Source organism: Thamnophis elegans, chromosome 2 (genome assembly GCF_009769535.1).
Source record: "Thamnophis elegans isolate rThaEle1 chromosome 2, rThaEle1.pri, whole genome shotgun sequence".
Classification (NCBI taxonomy): domain Eukaryota; kingdom Metazoa; phylum Chordata; class Lepidosauria; order Squamata; family Colubridae; genus Thamnophis; species Thamnophis elegans.
In genome coordinates, this window is record NC_045542.1 from 11565478 (window position 1) to 11584277 (window position 18800).

An 18800-nucleotide genomic window follows, 5' to 3' on the forward strand; every position below is an offset into this window, starting at 1 on the left:
GGGCGTCTCCGTTCCCTCCCTCTGGGCGCGCCGAGGAAGAGCGGAGGCTCGGTAGGAGGAAGCGAGCGAGCGAGCTAGCAAGGTGGGCATTAGGAGTAGTAACTACGGCCGTGGCTGCGCGCCTCCTCGGAATAGTGACCGCAGATAAGCCAAGGAATAGATCCCGAGAGGGATTGGGATGATTCACAAGGCTACAAGTTATGCATGTTCCTCTTAAAAGTATTTTCACCTTTGGGTGAATGGCCGCCCTCCGGAGGAAAGCAACAAGGAAGCAGGATCTACTTACACCATCTACTACTACACGATCTAAACGCTACTCTTTGCCTATCGACGAAGTAGAGCAGTCACAGTGGTGTAAACCTCCCGACCTGAGAAATGCAGGCTTTATATCCAAACACAAGGGAGGGAGGGAGGGAAGGAGGAAGGGAGGGAGGGAGGGAGGGAGAGAAAGAAAGGAAGGAAGGAAAGAAAGAAAGAAAGAGAAAGAAAGAAAGAAAGAGAAAGAAAGAAAGAGAAAGAAGGAAGGAAGGAAGAAAGAAAGAGAAAGAAGGAAGGAAGAAAGAAAGAAGGAAAGAAAGGAAGAAAGAAAGAAAGAAAGAAGAAAGAAAAGAAAGATGATAGATAATCAGGGAGCCAACCGTGTCAAGCTACTTCCATAAAGCTTGGCAAATTACCCACTTGAGACCGCATGATCTCATAAGGAACTTACTGGAATTTCCTCCAGCCTCGAATGTCACAGCTACTGCCACACAGGTTACTCTTCTGCTTCTCCAGTGGCCTAGCCATGGCTGGTTCAGATTCCAGGGGAAACCACTGTCCCGGCTAGGTTGCAATCTGGGCCTTTATAGAGAGGGTGGAGTTGTTTTCAAAATCCGACAATAAAAGAGGTCTAGCTTCATTCCTGTTGTATCTTCTATCTCAACTAGAGAACCTGACTAGCTCTGTTAACCTACAGCTCCACCCTTCCTGCTTCTCTAGTGAACCACTCCTATTCCCACTTTTTCAGAAACACAGTCTCATTGATTTTCAGCATTTACCCCTATCTGCCAGCACCTTAGAACCCCAGAAAGGCAAAGCTGTAGCTAAAGTTTACACATTAATTATGTCTTAAGAGACAAAATTGGAGTTCAATGCTTATTTTCTAGCAAGGAGAGAAATGGAGAGCCAGTAATTCCATGACATTTTGACTGAGAGTAAGCCAGATTCTTCCAAACGGGTCTCCTCTAGAGATTTGATTAGTGCTAATTGCTCCCACCCAGTCTCAATGGAAGTTGCAGTCCACAGTATATAGAGCAGTGTTTCTCAACCTTGGCAACTTGAAGATGTCTGGACTTCAACTCCCAGAATTCCCCAGCCAGCGAATGCTGGCTGGGGAATTCTGGGAGTTGAAGTCCAGACATCTTCAAGTTGCCAAGGTTGAGAAACACTGATATAGAGAACATCTGGTTGAGAAAGTCTGAAGCTTAAAGCATCCTTTGATTATACAATGCGAGACGTTAAAAATATCCGTACAGCTGAGTTGTATGGAAAATGTGGTTTAAATATCCATAAGTGAAATCTGCCTTGGTCTCTGCTGTTCTTATGGCCACTCTTATGAAAGTGCTTTGCCATTACAGGCAGTCCTCTACTTAACGACCACAATTGAGCCCAACATTTCTGTTGTTAAACGAGACATTTGTTAAGTGGGTTTTGTCTCATTTTACAAACTTTCTTACCTCAGTTGTTAAGTGAATCACTGCAATTGAGAAATTAGTAATACGGTTCAGGGAATCTAGCTTCCCCATTAACTTTGCTTGTCAGAAAGTCACAAAAGGGGGATCACATGACCTTGGGACACAGCAACTATCATAAATAACAGCAGGTGAATTTTGATCACCTGACTATGGAGATGTGGCAATCGTTGTAGGTGTGAAAAATAGTCATTTTTTTCAGTGACATAACTTTAAGTCGCAGACTACCTGTGCCACCTGTAGATTTTTCTACAGAGGATCAGAGTAAAATTGAGTCTTGCCTATATAGTAAGTCTCTAAGCTATATGAAAAATCTTGTCTGGATATCTTGTCTCGACATCCCCTACTTGCAAATGCTGTTCCTTGTTAACAAGCCGGCTTCTCTCCCCTCCGGAGATAGAAATAGTATCATGCTTCTTTGCAATATTTTTTTTTTGGGGGGGGGGGTGTTTCTATTTCCGGCTGAACATATAATGCGGGCTGTCCCATATCGTCACGCCTAAAGCCCTAATTGCGCAATCTCTTCCTGACAAGTTCCGCAAGCGTTTTGGAGAAATACAAATCACCCGCCTCTTTCCGACCTCCTCAAGATGGAGGAGCCGTCAGTCTGCCTCGCCCACTCAGAGCTTATTTCGACCGAGCCACTCCTTCCGTCCAATCACACGGCAGTTCAGACCTTCTGGGGTGGGCCTATGAAGCCTTTCGAGCTCGGATTGGTGAGTTCGGCGGGACGCCTTGAGAATAAGAGTCCTGGAAAGACAGGCGGGAAGTTCTAAATAATGATCCGGTTGTCCGTGGATGCCGCGGTTGGAGAAACGATGGAGGCGGAAGCGACAGCGGTGGAGTAAGTACACGTGATATCTCTTTCGCGGTTGGCTATTCTGGGAGTTGAAAATCCGTACATTTTGAAGTTCCCAAAGTTGAGAAACATTAGTAAGCTGCAGAAGAGAGGCCGAAAGAGTTAGGCAACTTTAGGTTGTAGACTTAGAGGACTTCCATTCTCCTATGGCTGGTTTCCATATGCTGCATTTGGGAACCTGGTTTAGTAAGATTATGGAGCTTGGCCCCGAAATATAGTTGGTATCACCTCCCTTAGATAAGGAAACATTGAAACTCTAGCACCAGAATACAGATAAGGATTTTTATAACTTTATTACTTGACGGAACTTTTTTTTTTAAAGCAATTCCTGTAGAAAAATAAAATTCCTTGGGGTCTTGTGAATAACACTTCTTCCCATTTTTAGAACAGGAAGTATTATTTAATGTTTGATGCTTTCAGATAATCCCATTACAGAAGCAACATAACCATAGAACCAACATCTCCATTAAAATCATTACAAAATCTCTTGCAGAAACTACTGCTTTTTTTTATCAAGCATCAGTCATGTTAGGTTTATTTTGCTTTATTACATTCATCTAATTAAGTTAGTGCAATGGTCCTTCCCTTCCTCATCCTCTTAAAATCACAGCTTTAATATTTTGGTATTCTCTTCTTGCAATAGCTTTGGGATTGTTAAGTGGCCTCAAAACTTTCTTTTCCATGTATTTTCACAATGAGATACATGTAGCATTTTGTAAAAATGAGAAATTCCACCATTATAACGGAAAATATCTCTTTGATTCTTCCAGTCAGCAGTCTTAAATATTTGAGGGGCTGTCACCGAGAAGAGGGGGTCAAGGTATTCTCCCACACACCTGAAGGCAGGGCAAGAATCAACAGATGGAAATTTATCAAGGAAAGATTGAACCTAGAACTAAACAGAAATTTGGCAATCTGGCAATGAGATAATAGCAGTTAGCAATAGCAGTTAGACTTATATACTGCTTCATAGGGCTTTCAGCCCTCTCTAAGCGGTTTACAGAGTCAGCATATTGCCCCCAACAATCCGGGTCCTCATTTTACCCATCTCGGAAGGATGGAAGGCTGAGTCAATCTTGATAAATTAATCAGTGGAACGATTTGCCTCCAGAAATTGTGGGTGCTCCGCTCCTTGGGGTTTTTAAAGAAGAGATTGGACTACCATTTGTCCAGAATCTCCTGCTTGTGCAGAGGGTTGGACTAGAAGACCTCCAAGCTCCCTTTCAATTCTGATATTCTGTATTCTGATATTTTTCCAGGAATTTTGTGTACAAATGACAATTTCAGCTACTGCATTTTTTAGAAAATATGTTAATCTGTTTTTTTTTTAATAGAGTGAGTCTGCCTCAGAAGCTTTCTGGGAGTTTCACAGTGACATTGGGGATAAGGACAGACAACTTTCTTTGTAGCATGGCCACTAAACTATAATTAATATGGAGAATCCCCATAGCAGATAAATCATGTAAATCGTGTTTTTAAGAGATTTAAAGATTTGGAAGTGACTGTTTTCTTTATATCATGGTTGTTTATGTCCTCTTCAGGCTTCTATCTCAGGTCAATGACATTTTGACGTATGAGGATCAAACCACGAGTGAAACGAGATTGGAATTACCAGCCCAGGTCTTAGCTGAGCATGCAGTGGTGAGTGACAGCCCATTTTTTCTTTAAGATGTTGTCTTCTGTTCTGGATGAATGGCCCTGTCCTAGTTTCTTAAGAGCTAGTTCCATTCCCGCTTTTTCAGAACACTAGGAAGACTCAGAAGTTGATGTACACCCAACTACAAGTGCTTAAATTCCTTCTGGATTTTCTTGACTCTGCCCCTCGCATCCAGAATGCCTCTGACTCTGCTACTCGTAAGTATCGGGGCTAAGCAGATTGCATGCAGTGGTGTGATGCAAATGTGGTTGTTCCATCTTCTGGAATTCCTGGCTAGGATCAAAGACAAGGTCTGTGTTCCCTGGGGCTTTCTATTGCGGTAATCTCTGGCTGTCTTCGGTGCCATGCAACATCTGAGAACTATTTTCAGAGAAAATTTAGGAGGACTAGAAAAGGTTTTGAGCAAGTTGTGTGTACTTTTATTCAACTGGTGTGAGTTCGCATATTGTACATGCTGATTTAACCCTGACTATAAATGAACATCCATCCTTCCTGGAAGATTGGAAGCATGTCTGTTCTGACCCCCGCTTCTCCGTTCAGGAACGAAAGCCAACACAGACGTACAAAAGAATGTTTAATCAGTCCAGACTCTTGTTGGCTGCAAGCCCAAATAAACAAAGATAATAACTCTGGCAGAAAGTCCTAAAACACTCACACAGCACTGCAAACAGGCTTCTTTTAGCAAGCCACTTATCCAAGTTGGTTCCTCTCGATTTGTGAACGAGAACGTTGACTCCTGCAACCAGGGCGTGGCACAAACAGTCCCTTTATACTCAGGAGATGATCTTAATCAGCAACAGCTGCTTGTAATCATCTCCTGTACGTACTCAGTTGTTCCTTCCACCGAGTAACCCTTCGACGGGGTGCATCCTGAAACAACTCATGAGTGTTTCCCTGAACACTCCCTCTGATCCAAGGCTCTGCCGCCACCTGGTGGCCAACCAGTCTCTCCTTGCTCTGCTCAGAGTCGACACCCTGTCCAGGGTTCTCCACCTCCTCTGAGGCCGACTCATAAGCCCCCTCGCTGTCGGAGTCTGGCGGCAGCTCTAATGGCTCCTGCCGGGCCACAACACATGTCTCTGAGACGATCCATTCTGGATCAGACCACAGGCCTTTCTCGTTCAACATTTTGATTCTTTTCTGGCCAGTCCTATCCTTTTGTGACCTCCCAAGCAGTCAAGAGCACACTAACATCCCACCTAGCAAACTGAGAAATGTACTGCTTCTGTTACTAGAAATTATATGGAACTACCATGACAGGCCTCAATAAGCCGAATCTTATTTCAGAATGTTATTTTCCATCTATGTATCTTCTTGGTTATGGGTAGTTTGAAAACCCCAGCTGACATCTGGATTCTCCTGAGCTATTTCAGGCTCAAAAACAGATTGTGGTCTCTTGCAGAGAAAGAAATGGAAGAAGCCAAGAAGCAATGGAAGGTGCACAAAGCAGATTACCAGCAACAGGTGGAGGCTATCAGGGGAGCTGTGCCTCAGATCCTGGCCAAACAGGAGGAGGTCCAGAGCCGGGCTCGGCTTTTGGAGGAGGCTCTGCAGCGCTACCGAGCAAAGGTTCTTTTCTAACTTGGGAGTGATACTGGGGGACAGAGATAGTTGAGGTTCAGAGTGATGGTCAAATATTTGCCAGCACCCAAGGTATCAAGAATATTTAAGCATTGCAGAGCTTTATCAAAATATATATAACCTGATGTTCTGTTTAGATCTCTGTTTCTCAATTTTAGCTACTTTAAGATGTGTGAACTTCAACTCCCAGGAGTTCCCAGCCAGGATGCTGAGGACTGAGAAACACTGGTTTAACTAAATAATTAAATTTAAGTTTCAAAGGACTATGCTATCAATTTTGTTTGTAATATAAGACGCACCTTTTTCCCTCAAAAAAGAGGGTGGAAATCTGGGTGCATCTTATACACTGAATACAGCATTTTTGGCCTACTGAAACCCTGCCCCCTTTGCAAAAATGGACGTGCAGAGGGTTTGGGAGGCTTGCAAAGTGATCCTGAGGGCTGGGGAGGGCAAAAAAGAGCAAAAAACCGGGCCGTTTTTGCCCCACCCCAGCCCCCAGGAGCACTCTACAACCCCGCTTTACCTCTTCAAAATCATGGTGCGTCTTATACTCCAGTGTGTTTTATAGTCCAAAAAATACGGTAATTAAAAGCAGCAATCTTTACAACGGAGAGCAGAGCTGAACATGACAAGACTGCCTGTCAATTTATTTCCGTTGTTAGATTCATTAACTTGAGCCTACACCCAACTGAATTCCATGGAGCATCCTTCTGGAAAAGTCTATCTGTTGTGGCCCGCCAGTGGAGCTGGTGGCAGACTCAGACAGTGAGGAGGATGGGGAGGAACATGGGCCAGTTCTGGAGTCTGGGGAAGGCTCTGATGAGTGCTCTACGTCGGAGGGTGAGATGGGATCAGGGCCGTCTGACAGTTATGACGTCTGGATCACACTCCCTTGTCTCCTCCCCACTGGTCCAAGGCTCAGGTGCCTCCTGGTGGCCAACCAACCTCTCTGCGCTCTGCTCGGAGTCGGAACCCTGTCCAGGGTCCTCCCCATATTCCAGAGCCGACTCATAGGGCCCCTCGCTGTCGGAGTCTGGTGGCAGCTCCAATGGCTCCTGCTGGGCCACAACAGTTATGTATGTGTTCACTTGAGAGACGATGACATAATTTCATTTTCAATGTGTGCCAGTGAACCCCCAGTAAAAAATGACAATAAAGGTTATCTTGTCCCAGCCGATCTACTATAATTCTACACATTCCATGGAGTCCTTGGTGGTCTCTAAGACTGGTTGCTTGTTTGCTTTCAGACACTTCATTACCCAACTAGGTAACATCATCAGTGCTGATGTCTTATAGGAAACATTATCAGTTGTAGCACTGACCGTGTTATCTAGTTAGGTAATGAAACCTCCACAAGCAATTGACCATGCTTGGACAGCATCAAGGACTCCGTAGTCCAACCCTGAGCAGTAGACATTCTCTTCCATGGGATCTACTTAATTCTAATTTTGTCTTTCCTTGATAGAAAGAAGAGGTAGAGGAAAAAACAAGGAATGCCCAGAAGAAGGACCTGCAAAAACAGGTGGGGGCTGTTCAGATCAATTAATTGAGTTTGAGTTTGAGTTTATTTCATTTGTATGCCGCCCTTTTCCCTAAGGGGACTCAGGGCGGCTCACAGCTCAAAAGGGAAGGGGGGGATACAGACAGTTTAGTAACAACACAAAACAATACATAATTAAAAAGCACAACAGTCATACCATTCGAAATAGGGGCAGCGAATCTTTAGCCCCAGGCCTGTCGGAACAGCCAGGTTTTAAGGGCTATGCGGAAGGCCTGGAGGGTGGTGAGGGTACGAATCTCCACGGGGAGTTTGTTCCAAAGGGTCGGAGCAGCCACAGAGAAGGCTCTCCTCCGAGTAGTCGCCAGTTGACACTGGCCGGCGGATGGAATTCGGAGGAGGCCTAGTCTGTGGGATCTAATTGGTCTAATGGAGGTAATTGGCAGTAGGCGGTCTCTCAAGTACCCAGGTCCAATACCATGAAGGGCTTTATAAGTGACGACTAGCGCCTTGAAGCGTATCTGGAGACCAATTGCCATCTCGGTTCTTTCAGAGCAGCCAGTGGAACTCATTGGCTTGTTTTTGCTTCCTGTTGCACCGCCCCCCCCCCCTCCCCTGCTGACCCCCACTCCCCCACAGGAGCTCTTGAGAGAGAGACACCAGCAACTAGAGCAACAGGTTGCCGAATTGCAGGACAGGATGCAGAAGCAGCAGAAGGAATTGGAATGCTTGCAGGCAGAGGTTGGGGAACAAACCAGGCTCTGGCAAGAGAAAACGCAGAAAATGCAGAGGTGAGGAGAGAAATGGCAGAGTTTAATGTCTACTTGCCAAGCGAAAATTACATGTGACGGGTGCAGTGTTGGGATACGACCGATACGCCTCGGTACGGGCATATCGGTGCCTGCTGGGAGCACCAGGTACTGTTTCGGTACGGTACTCTGGAGGCCCTGCCTGCACGCCCGTCCTCCTTACCGATATTTGAGCTGTTTGGGGCTTCCGCACACGTGCATGGAGCGTACTGCGCCTGCGTGATGCTCCGGCGAGCAGCTGGAGCATCGCGGCTGGCAAGTACGCATGCACGCACTGCAGGTGTGTGCACGCATGCTGCGCGCGTTCATGTGGTGGACGCCCAGCCCCTTTGCACCGTACTGGTTGCACTGGGATCCGGAACCCACCACTGCAGGGGTGATAGGCATGTGAGTGCACCAGTGGTGGGTTTCAACAATTGTTTGAACATACTCTGTGGGTGTGGCCTCCTTTGTGGGAGTGGCTTGCCACCCATGTGACTGGATGGGAGTGGCTTGCCACCCATGTGACCAGATGGGAGTGGCTTGCCGCCCATGTGACCGGATATGAAGATGCCGACGACACTTGTCAGAACCACCTTAAATGACCTCACACACAGCACTGGCATGCATAAGAATATGATGTAAACTTGTTTTTTAAAAGGCATCTTTGGTTTGCGTTAAAACAACTTCAACACACACAATGTTCTGATTGCACCACAAACGCAGTCGTCATCCTTACCTTTCACAGAGGCACTGAGTTTTATAAATATGAGCATGATAGTGTAGAATAATCATATCCAAGGACCAGTGGTGGGTTTCAAAAATTTTTGGAACCTCTTATGTAGGTTTCCGGGTCCACTGGTGGAACCTCTTCTAACCGGTTCGGTAAATTTGACGAACCGGTTCTACCGAATAGGTGCGAACTGGTAGGAACCCACCTCTGGAGTGCACTTACGTGTGCTAGTGAACAAGATACAAAATAGGGTATTGGTAAGTGCAGGTGTAAGAGGGATTTTGTGGGATGATGAGGCAATGGGGCAAAAAATGGAATTCCTGGCAGAAAAGGAAATATATGCATGATTTAATTGTTTGCAGCCTTTACAGCTATTTTGGAAAAAGCACTGCATGCAATCTGAATTGCTGATAAAAGCACCAAGTGCTTGAAATTGTGGGAGTGTTATCTACTTTTATTCCAGAAGCCAGAGAAGTTACTAAATAAGGCTATGAGCTTTATTTTTGTAGTTACTTGTAACTGCTCAGTTGAACAAAATGGTATAACAGATTGCAAAACCTGGAATAGCAATAGCAATAGCAGTTAGACTTATATACCGCTTCATAGGGCTTTCAGCCCTCTCTAAGCGGTTTACAGAGTCAGCAAATTGCCCCCACAGTCTGGGTCCTCATTTCACCCACCTCGGAAGGATGGAAGGCTAAGTCAACCTTGAGCCGGTGAGATTAGAACCGCTGAACTGCAGATAACAGTCAGCTGAAGTGGCCTGCAGTACTGCACCCTAACCACTGTGCCACCTCAGCACCATTCCTGTGTTTAAAAGTGGGTGAGTGGCTGGGAATCCACCTAAACTAGGGGAGTCAAACTGGATTTCTTCGAGGGCCGAATCAGCACTGTAGTTCTTTGCGGGTTGCGGGGGGTGGGGGTGGTGCAGACGTGACGGATGCCTCCTACAGTACTTCGCCAGCCAAAATAGGCGGGCACGTCCCCCCGTGCCCCGTTTTCAGCCAGCAAAGTGCTGCAGGAGGCCATCCAGGCCAAAAATGGGCCCGGGGGAGCACCTGCCTGCCCCCACCCATACCCCATTTTGGCTCCCAGAGTCACCATGGGCTGGTCCTTTGCTATTTCCAGGCCAGCCCCATAGGCCAGATTTAAGCACCCTGCGGGCTGGATCTGGCCCGTGGTCCTTGAGTTTGAGACCCCCTGATCTAAGCCTTCCACTGTGAGTGATCTTGAGAATTATCTGTAAGTGTTTTTCTTTTTCTCTCTTGCTTATTGTGGACTGTATGTTTTTATTATTTTATTATGCGCAGAATCTCTGATTTCCGATGCCTTTTGGAGAGTTTGCAAGGGGTGAAGGTGATCTGCGTCTCAGAGAATGACATGGAGGTGGAGCTGACTTCTCAACCCCAGCCTGAGATTTCTGCCTCTCATGGTCTGAAGCTGCATTTACACTGGGGGGAGGATGGCAATGTCACTTTGCAGGTAAGAAAAGCGGGAAGTGAGTTCTACTGGATTTAGGGCGCTCGGAACACCCGCCTGACCTTTCTCTCTCTCTTCTCTGTATAGAGTGACAGCCCTTCTTTCCTTCTCTCTGGGGAGCTTCCCCTGGGGACTTGCAGCACCATCAAAGGGCTCCTCCTGGAGCTGCAGCACAGCTATTCCCAACAAGCACAGCTTTTGGCGGAGATCGAGTTGCTGCAGAACTGGTGAGCACCTTCATCCGTTGTTGCTGTGTTGCTCCATAAGGCCTAAGGCAATGATAGCTGTTCCGACCCCCTCCTCCGTCCAGTAACGACTACCGAGACAAGCTTAACTGGAATGTACTTTAATAGCAAGACACCAAAACCTCGGTGGCTGAAAGCCAAGCAGAACAAACAGATAAGGACCTTGGCAGCAACTCAGACAAACTCAGGCAGCAATAAACACAGATAAGGCTTGGCAGCAATTCAGCCTGCCAAGCTCACAGTAATGTCCTCCGACATTCAATCCTGCGTTGACTTCTGCAAAGAGGGGCGTGTGCACAAGTAGCTTTTTATAGTCTGGAGAGGAGCCTATTGACCACCAGCTGAGCGCAATCACCTCACTCCTGGCCTCCAGCTCACACTCCCCTGTCTCCTCCCTACTGGTCCAAGGCTCAGGTGCCCCCTGGTGGCCAACCAGCCTCTCTGCGCCTTGCTCGGAGTCGGAACCCTGTCCAGGGTCCTCCACCTCCTCCAGAGCCGACTCAGAGGGCCCCTTGCTGTCGGAGTCTGGTGGCAGCTCCAACAGCTCCTGCTGGGCCACAACAGATAGCTAACCTTTTTCCCATCACATGCCAAAAGTGGGGAGAGTGCAGGGGGATCGTGCACGGGCGTGCCCAAACCCATAATTGTATGCGCGCCCTGGGGTCAGTCCCTCTCCCTCAGCCCCAGGAAGAAGAAGGCGAGGGCAAACCATTCCTGAAATATTGTCTAGAAAAAGCAGGAGTTAATACAGGTAGTTGCCAGGAGTCAACACTGACTTGAAGGTACATAACATTCACAAGAGCAAAGCATAGCTATATAACCATAATGGCGAACCTATGGCACGCATGCCAAAGCTGGCACACAGAGCCCTTTGCAGGCACATGAGCTGTTGCCCCAGCTCAGTTCCGCCGTGCAATCATGCATGCCTCCTGCCGCCTGCCGCCTAGCTGGTTTTCAGGTCTCTGCTGCGCATGCACAGTTGGTGGGGCACGGAGATGTTCACACATGCATGGAGGGAAGTGTCCATGTATGCGCATTGGCGGGGCGCACATGGGGGTCATGCACACATGCACAGGGGTGGGGCGCACACAGGGGATGTCGCACGTGCATTGCATTATGGGTGTGCGCATGCTTTTGGCAGGTAGATACGAAAATGTTAGCCATCACTGCTCTATAATAATATAAACTTGAGGATTCCTGGCATAGGCCCAACCCCATACAGATAATCCTTGATTTACAGTAGTTCATTTAGTGATCATACTATGGTGTTCTGACCCCCCTCCTCCGTCCAGGAACAAAAGCCGAGACAAACGTAAATGAGAATGTTTTTTAATAAGTCCAGACTCTCGTTGGCTGAAAGCCACATAAACAAAGAGATAAGCACTCTGGCAGCAAGTCCTACAAACCTTGGCAGCAATTCAAACAAACTCTGGCAGCAATCCAGGCTGCCAAGTTTGTTTCTCGTTAGTCCCTAACGTTGACTTCTGCAAGAAGGGCGTGGCACAGGCAGTCTCTTTTATAATCTGGAGAGGAGCTTAATGAGCATCAACTGAGCATAATTACCTCCTGTAATTACACAGTTCTTGACCCGAGTAGCTCTTCGACGGCGTGCATCCCGGAACAACTCACAGATAGTTTCTGGATCACTCTCTCTTGTCTCCTCCCCAATGATCCAAGGCTCAGGCGCCACCTGGTGGCCAACCAGTCTCTCTGCGCCCTGCTCGGAGTCGGAACCCTGTCCAGGGTCCTCCACATCCTCCAGGGCTCACTCATAAGGCCCCTCGCTGTCGGAGTCTGATGGCAGCTCCGATGGCTCCTGCCGGGCCACAACACTATGGCATGGAAAAAATTGACTTATGCCCATTTTAACATGACCGTTGCCGTATCACCATGATCCCATGATCAAAATTCAACCACTTGCCATTGCCTCCTATTTATGATGGTTGCAGTATCCTGGGATCACCTGATCACCTTTTTTTTTGACCTTCTGACAAGCAAAGACATTGGGGAAGACAGCTTCACTTAGCAACGATGTTACTCACTTAGCAACTGCGGTGATTCACTTAACCACTGTGGCAAAGAAGGTCGTAAAAACGGGGCAAAACTGTCTTGCTTAGCAACAAATTATTTTGGGGTTCAATGATGGTCGTAAGTGAGGACTGCCCCTACTTTGAGAATTGCAATCATGCCATTCTCATGAGGCATGCTATGCTAAGCAGAGACCCTGTTCCTCATTCTCTCGGATATGTTAAGCTTTTCTCCTCTTTCTCCCCCCCCCCTCCCCAGTTTTGCAATTGATTGGCAGCCAGGGAAGAGACTGCTCAGTTACTTGAACCCTTCGTCAACTTGTAGCCTCTACGTGGAATCGGGATATCCAGCCAGCGGGCAGGTTCGCCTTCTCTCAATAAAGACTCAACAAGGCACAATTGACGTGACTTCCTACAAGGTTAGTACACTGCGGCCACTGCTTTGCCTTCTGGCAAAGGATCAAGGCTTTAACTTGGCCTGGAAATAGATTTCAATTTCTCAAAAGTTTTGTATTTTAGACCTACTTTAGAAATGGAATGGTGAAGTTGACTCCCAGTGCAGCCTCACCCATTCCAGATTCTTTTGCTTCTGTCTGCGTTGTGGGGTGATTCTCTTTGCCTCTTAGTTGCCAGTCAAAGGAAGCAGATCAAGCCCAGAACTCAAGGAGGGGATTGAAATAATAGTTATTATTGTCCTTAAGATGCTGAGATTTTTTAAAGACAGTGATAATTCACTGTGCCAGGGATAAAGAACCCATAACACTCTTGGTCTGCTGAATTTAAAAAAACAAAACATAGCAGCCTTTGGCTGCACTGTCTGTGTCTGCTGGTCACTGTATTTCCCCAACATGTGAAGAAGCAACAATTTCCCACTCCTGCTTCAGGCAATTCCATTTCTATTTTCTGGTTTTATTTCTGGATCTTGCACTTTTAGCAGGAGGCCATGCTATATAAGAGCTCAAAGAGGGCTACATGTTTTCTATTAAAGCAGTAACAACATGCTGTTAATAGTCCACCTTGCAGAAAATTGAACATACTCTATTTTTCAGAGTATAAGACGCACCAAGGTTTTGAAGAGGCAAATTTAAAAAAAAGTAGGTAGGTAGATAGAGGGATAGAGAGGGAGAGAAAGAGAGAGAAATACACTAGGTAGATAGGGAGAGAGAGAGTAATTAGGTAGGTAGGTAGGTAGGTAGGTAAGTAGGTAGATAAAGGGAGAGAGAGAGAAAAAAAATAGACAGAGAAATACAGTAGGTAAGTAGGGAGAGTAAGAGTGAGTAGATAGGTTGGTAGGTAGAGGAATAGAGATAAATAGAGAGAGATGGAGAGAAATACAGTAGATAGGTAGGGAGAGAGAGAGCGAGTAGGTAGGTAAGTAGGTAGATAGAGGGAGGAGAGAGAGAGAGAAATACAGGAGGGAGGGAGAGAGAGTAGGTAGGTAGGTAGATGTTTCCAGGTGTATTTGTCCATGTACTGGAGAAGGAAATCGCTGACAATCTGCAGCACCTAAGGTTTTGTTTCTGCTGGCACAGCACTTGATCAATGAAAGTTTTTGGACTCTGCAAACCTCCCAAAAACGGCCTGTTTTTCACGAAAAAGGGCCTGTTTTTTTTTAAGGCATGAATAGCTTGGGGGGGGGGGCTTGCAGAGTGTTCCTGGGGGGGTGGCAAAAACAAACAAAAACCCGGCCCATTTTTTGCAAAAACAGCCCCATTTTCTGTCAAAGAAATTGCATGCATAGTCTTATTGAGGCTTATAGAGTGCTGCTGGGAGCTGGGGGGGGGGGGCAAAAACGGCCCGCTTTTTGCTAATTTCTGCCCTCCCCAGCCCCCAGGAGCTCTCTGAAAGCCTCCATAAGGCTATGCACGGCTATTTTGGTAAAGGGGGCGGGTTTTTGGGAGGCAAAAAATGTTGTATTCGATGTATAAGACTCACCCAGATTTTCAGCCCCCCCTTTTTTTTTGAGGAAAAAGGGCGCGTCTTATACTCCGAAAAATACGATATGTATTTATGTCCCCAGATATAAATCTTCAGTTTTAGGATTTCCTATGTTGTTTTATTCTTTACCCTAACTTCTCGACATCTTCTTTCTTGCAGCCCCCACAGGAAAAACCTTCACTGCAAAATTGGCTGGTGTACCTGAGCACTATGGACTTCAAAACTCCCTTCCCGACCTGAAAAGCTTCTACTGCCTATGTTTGTGTAATGTGATGAGGATCAAGGCCAATATCACTCGTTATGATATCTTTTTGAAGAAGAAGGAAATTGAATTTAACCGGGACAGTTATATTGTGTATACATATATATATGTTTGTGTTTGTTTGTTTTTTTGCTGTATTTTGGGCCACATCAGCCTCCACTTCCCTCCCCTTTCACTCTTGCTTGCTTTGAATTGAGCTTCCAGTTCTCCTCTTCGAGTTCTCCTACTTGTCTGTTACTCTGACATAGTTTTATGGCTGGTTGAGTGTTAGTCACCCATAGTCTATGTCTCTAGTACATTGCATCTCCACATTGTTGCACATCTAAAATCCTTTGATCAATAAAATGCTCTTTGGAGGTTTCTAGCTCTCATTTATCCGATGGACTTAATTGTAAGGCAAGGTTTGTTTCATTATCTTGTAATTCTTGTCTCTTTTTTTTTCAGACAATTACTGATAATGAATAATTTTTTTCACCCATGTTTATGTGGAGCACATTACAAGTTGGGGGAATGTAAACTAATCCAAATGAGATTTTTATGCATATCTGATCCCTTATGATACACAAATTACTGCTGGAATCCCCCCAGGGATGATCCTACTGCAGTTTTCACAAGAGAAAAGCCAAAAAGTGCATTTTAGATACCGAATAAAGATGGAAAGTTGTAGTTTAATCTGATGTTAGAACTTGTCAGTTTCTCATGCAAATGAGCAACCAATAAATGAATGGAAAGTTATGTCATTAGTATCAATAAAAAGATAAATTTATAATGATTGGTGTGGCGCCATTCTCATTGTTATATCACATTTTGCACAAAAGTTATGGAGCATCATCCTACATTCCCCTCGTAATTTTGAATTATTTTGATGCAATTTTGACCCGCAGCTGTATCTTTGAAACTGGAGCCAATTAATACTCAGAACTTAATTTTCCTTTATTAGTGACCCAGTTCTGGCAAAATTTAGCTACTTTCATTTCCGAGGCTTCCTCCTTGTAGACCAATGTAATCTATAACTTCAATTCTCATTGGTAGATTTCTAATACATATTCAGACTTCAGCACATTAAAAACACTTGTCTGGAATTGCCAATATTCCCCAAATTCTGAAGTTTGATGACATTTGATAAATATAAATGCGCAAACCAATATAAAATATGAAAGCTTTATAGTTGGGTAAATATGAATACCTAATTTGACAAATGTGAATATTCACACTACGGTATCGATAATATCGAGGTTATTGCTTCATTCAGATAGGTTAACAGTGGGTCTTTCTGGCAGAGCAACCTGTTGGAAGCAAAGTTCAGCCTCTTGCCATGTGGTGGCAGTATTGTACCACACTTCCTCATGAAATTCATCCTCTTGAGGGCTCTCGATGTGAGTGCTGTTGTTGCCCATCTGAGTTTGACGGTTTCTTTTCCTGCTCTCTGTCATTGGAAGGCTGAGTGGAGAGGAAAGGGTATCTACCTCAAGTGGTTAGGGGATGGGAATCCAGGGAATGACATGGCTGGAACAGTACGCCCCTTAATATTAGGTTTGCCTCCACTTGCTTGGCATTTGGAAAGTGAGAAGACAGCTCTCTTTTGAAGAGACTTGAATTGGAGAAACTTCAGTTAGATGACAACTGCTTTTATGGTAATTCTATGGTGAATTTTGAGAGTTGGACCATAAGAAAGGCTGAGCGCCCGGACTGGTGGTGAATTATTTAGGAGAAAGATATCGTCTTAATTTAGTTTGGAAGGCAAGAGATTTTTACAGTAATGTATTAAAGGCTGGATACCCACCATCTCCAGGATAAATCAAAAAGAATAATAATGGGAAATTATATAGGTATAATTATGAACCATTATGGCACAAAATACAGAGATAGATGAATAAATGGAAAAAAATTACAATTGTCTTTGCTGGGTAGAATAGCTGTAGTAAAAATGAATGTTTTGCCTAAGTTTTTATTTCTTTTTCAAATGATACCAATATTTTAAAAATGATGCAAATTTGGAAGAATGGCAGAAAAGTATTAATAACTTTGTTTAATAATGATGGAAACATGGGAAAAGATTTGGGTAAGAAATGTAAAATTTATGAAAGCTTAAAACTTGAGAGAGAATTTTTATAAGATGTTTTATAGATTTGATTTTGATTTTGATTTTATTAACATTTGTAGGCCGCCCTTTTCCCTGAGGGGACTCAGGGCGGCTCACATATAATCAGGGAGGGGAAGTACAAACAGTAATATAGACACATATAATAAAAGTAATAAACAACATACATTCATCATTCGGGAGGGGCAACTATCCTTGTCCCCAGGCCTGACGGGCTAGCCAGTTCTTGAGGGCTGTGCGGAAGGCCTGGACGGTGGTGAGGGTACGAATCTCCACGGGGAGTTCGTTCCAAAGGGTCGGGGCAACTACTGAGAAGGCCCTCCTCCTTGTAGTTGCCAGCCGGCACTGGCTGGCTGATGGAATACGGAGGAGGCCCAATCTGTGTGATCTGATTGGTCGCAGGGAGGTGATTGGCAGGAGGCGGTCTCTCAAGTATCCAGATCCACTACCATGCAGGGCTTTATGAGTGATTAATAGCACCTTGAAGCGCATCCGGAGATCGACAGGTAGCCAGCGCAGCTCGCGGAGGATAGGTGTTATGTGGGTGAACCGCGGTGCACCCACAATCACTCGCGCGGCCGCGTTCTGTACCAACTGAAGTCGCCGGATGCTCTTCAAGGGCAGCCCCATGTAGAGCACATTGCAGTATTCCAGCCTAGAGGTCACAAGGGCCCGAGTAGATGGCATTTAGATTCCAAAAAGTTAGCTTGTATGTACCCGAATTTATAATCCAAATTGTGGAGATGTGACTGTGTTGATGCTATGTATTATCATGTATGGTGGACTTGTAAAAAAGTTAAAGCATTTTGGATAAAAATACGGTGGATTATTCAAAATATTTTTTTAAAAGAGGGTAAAGTTCACTCTTTAGTTGTTCTTGTTAGGTATAATTATAGATTGTACAGTTATAGAGATTAATTTGATTTTGAACTTAATAACAGCAGCAAGATTGTTGGTGGCGCAGTACTGGAAGAAGGAAGAACTGCCTACTATTCAAGAATGGACGTTAAAAGTAGTAAATTTAGTAGAGATGGCCAAAATCTCAGCATATTTGAAGGACTATTTAGATAAGAAATACAAGTTGGAGTGGAGAAGATGGATTGACTACATTCAAAATAAATATTGGACTAAGAAATTTCAATTAATTTATGAATGAACAAGGAATGTTATAATTTACCAAAATTTAGCTTAATAAAAGAGGAGTTAAAGTACAAGAGGGAGGTAGGATGCTATAGTTAGTTAGCTTATGTTAGTGTATGATTGTTAAATGTTTATACCCTGTATTTTGCTCTGGGAAGTTGGGGGGAGGGAGGGTTGGAGGGGAGGTAGGGCTGGGGTCGAGGGAGGGAAGGGGAAGGGAAAATACTTGTAAAACTTATTAAAACTTTTCAATAAAAAAAGAAACACTGAGCACCAAAGAATTGAGACCTTTGAACTATGGTGCTGGAGAAGATGCCTGCGAGGCCCTTGGACTACAAGGCAATCAAACCGGTCAGTCCTAGAGGAGATCAACCTTGACTGCTCTTTAGAAGGCCAGATCCTGAAGATGAAACTCAAGTACTTTGGCCACCTAATGAGAAGGAAGGACTCACCGGAGAAGAACCTAATGCTGGGAACGATGGAGGGCAAAAGAAGAAGGGGACGAGAAAGAATGAGGTGGCTGGATGGAGTCACTGAAGCAGTCGGTGTGAGCTTAAATGGACTCTGGGGGATGGTAAAGGACAGGATGGCCTGGAGGAACGTTGTCCATGGGGTCACAATGGGTCGGACATGACTTCGCAACTAACAACATGGTTAATTTTGGATTGTGTACTGCAAGTTACCTCGAGAATCGCTCAATAGGCAGTAGAGTTGCATAACTAACCACCTTTCTTCTGATTAGAAGGCGGACTTTGGCTGGCC

The 18800-nt window shown here is 45.1% G+C and overlaps 1 protein-coding gene across 1 annotated transcript; it reads left to right on the top strand.

Annotated features, from left to right (window-relative positions):
* Positions 1 to 19: 19 nt before the first annotated feature.
* Positions 20 to 15522, top strand: LOC116504026 (ZW10 interactor-like). The gene is made up of 11 exons (XM_032210840.1): positions 20 to 82; positions 2265 to 2574; positions 4131 to 4230; positions 4332 to 4443; positions 5649 to 5815; positions 7293 to 7349; positions 7965 to 8116; positions 10157 to 10328; positions 10413 to 10552; positions 12857 to 13016; positions 14695 to 15522. The coding sequence occupies exons 2-11, from the start codon at positions 2510 to 2512 to the stop codon at positions 14773 to 14775; spliced, it is 1206 nt and encodes a 401-aa protein (XP_032066731.1). The 5' UTR covers positions 20 to 82; positions 2265 to 2509; the 3' UTR covers positions 14776 to 15522.
* The last annotated feature ends 3278 nt before the right edge of the window (positions 15523 to 18800 follow it).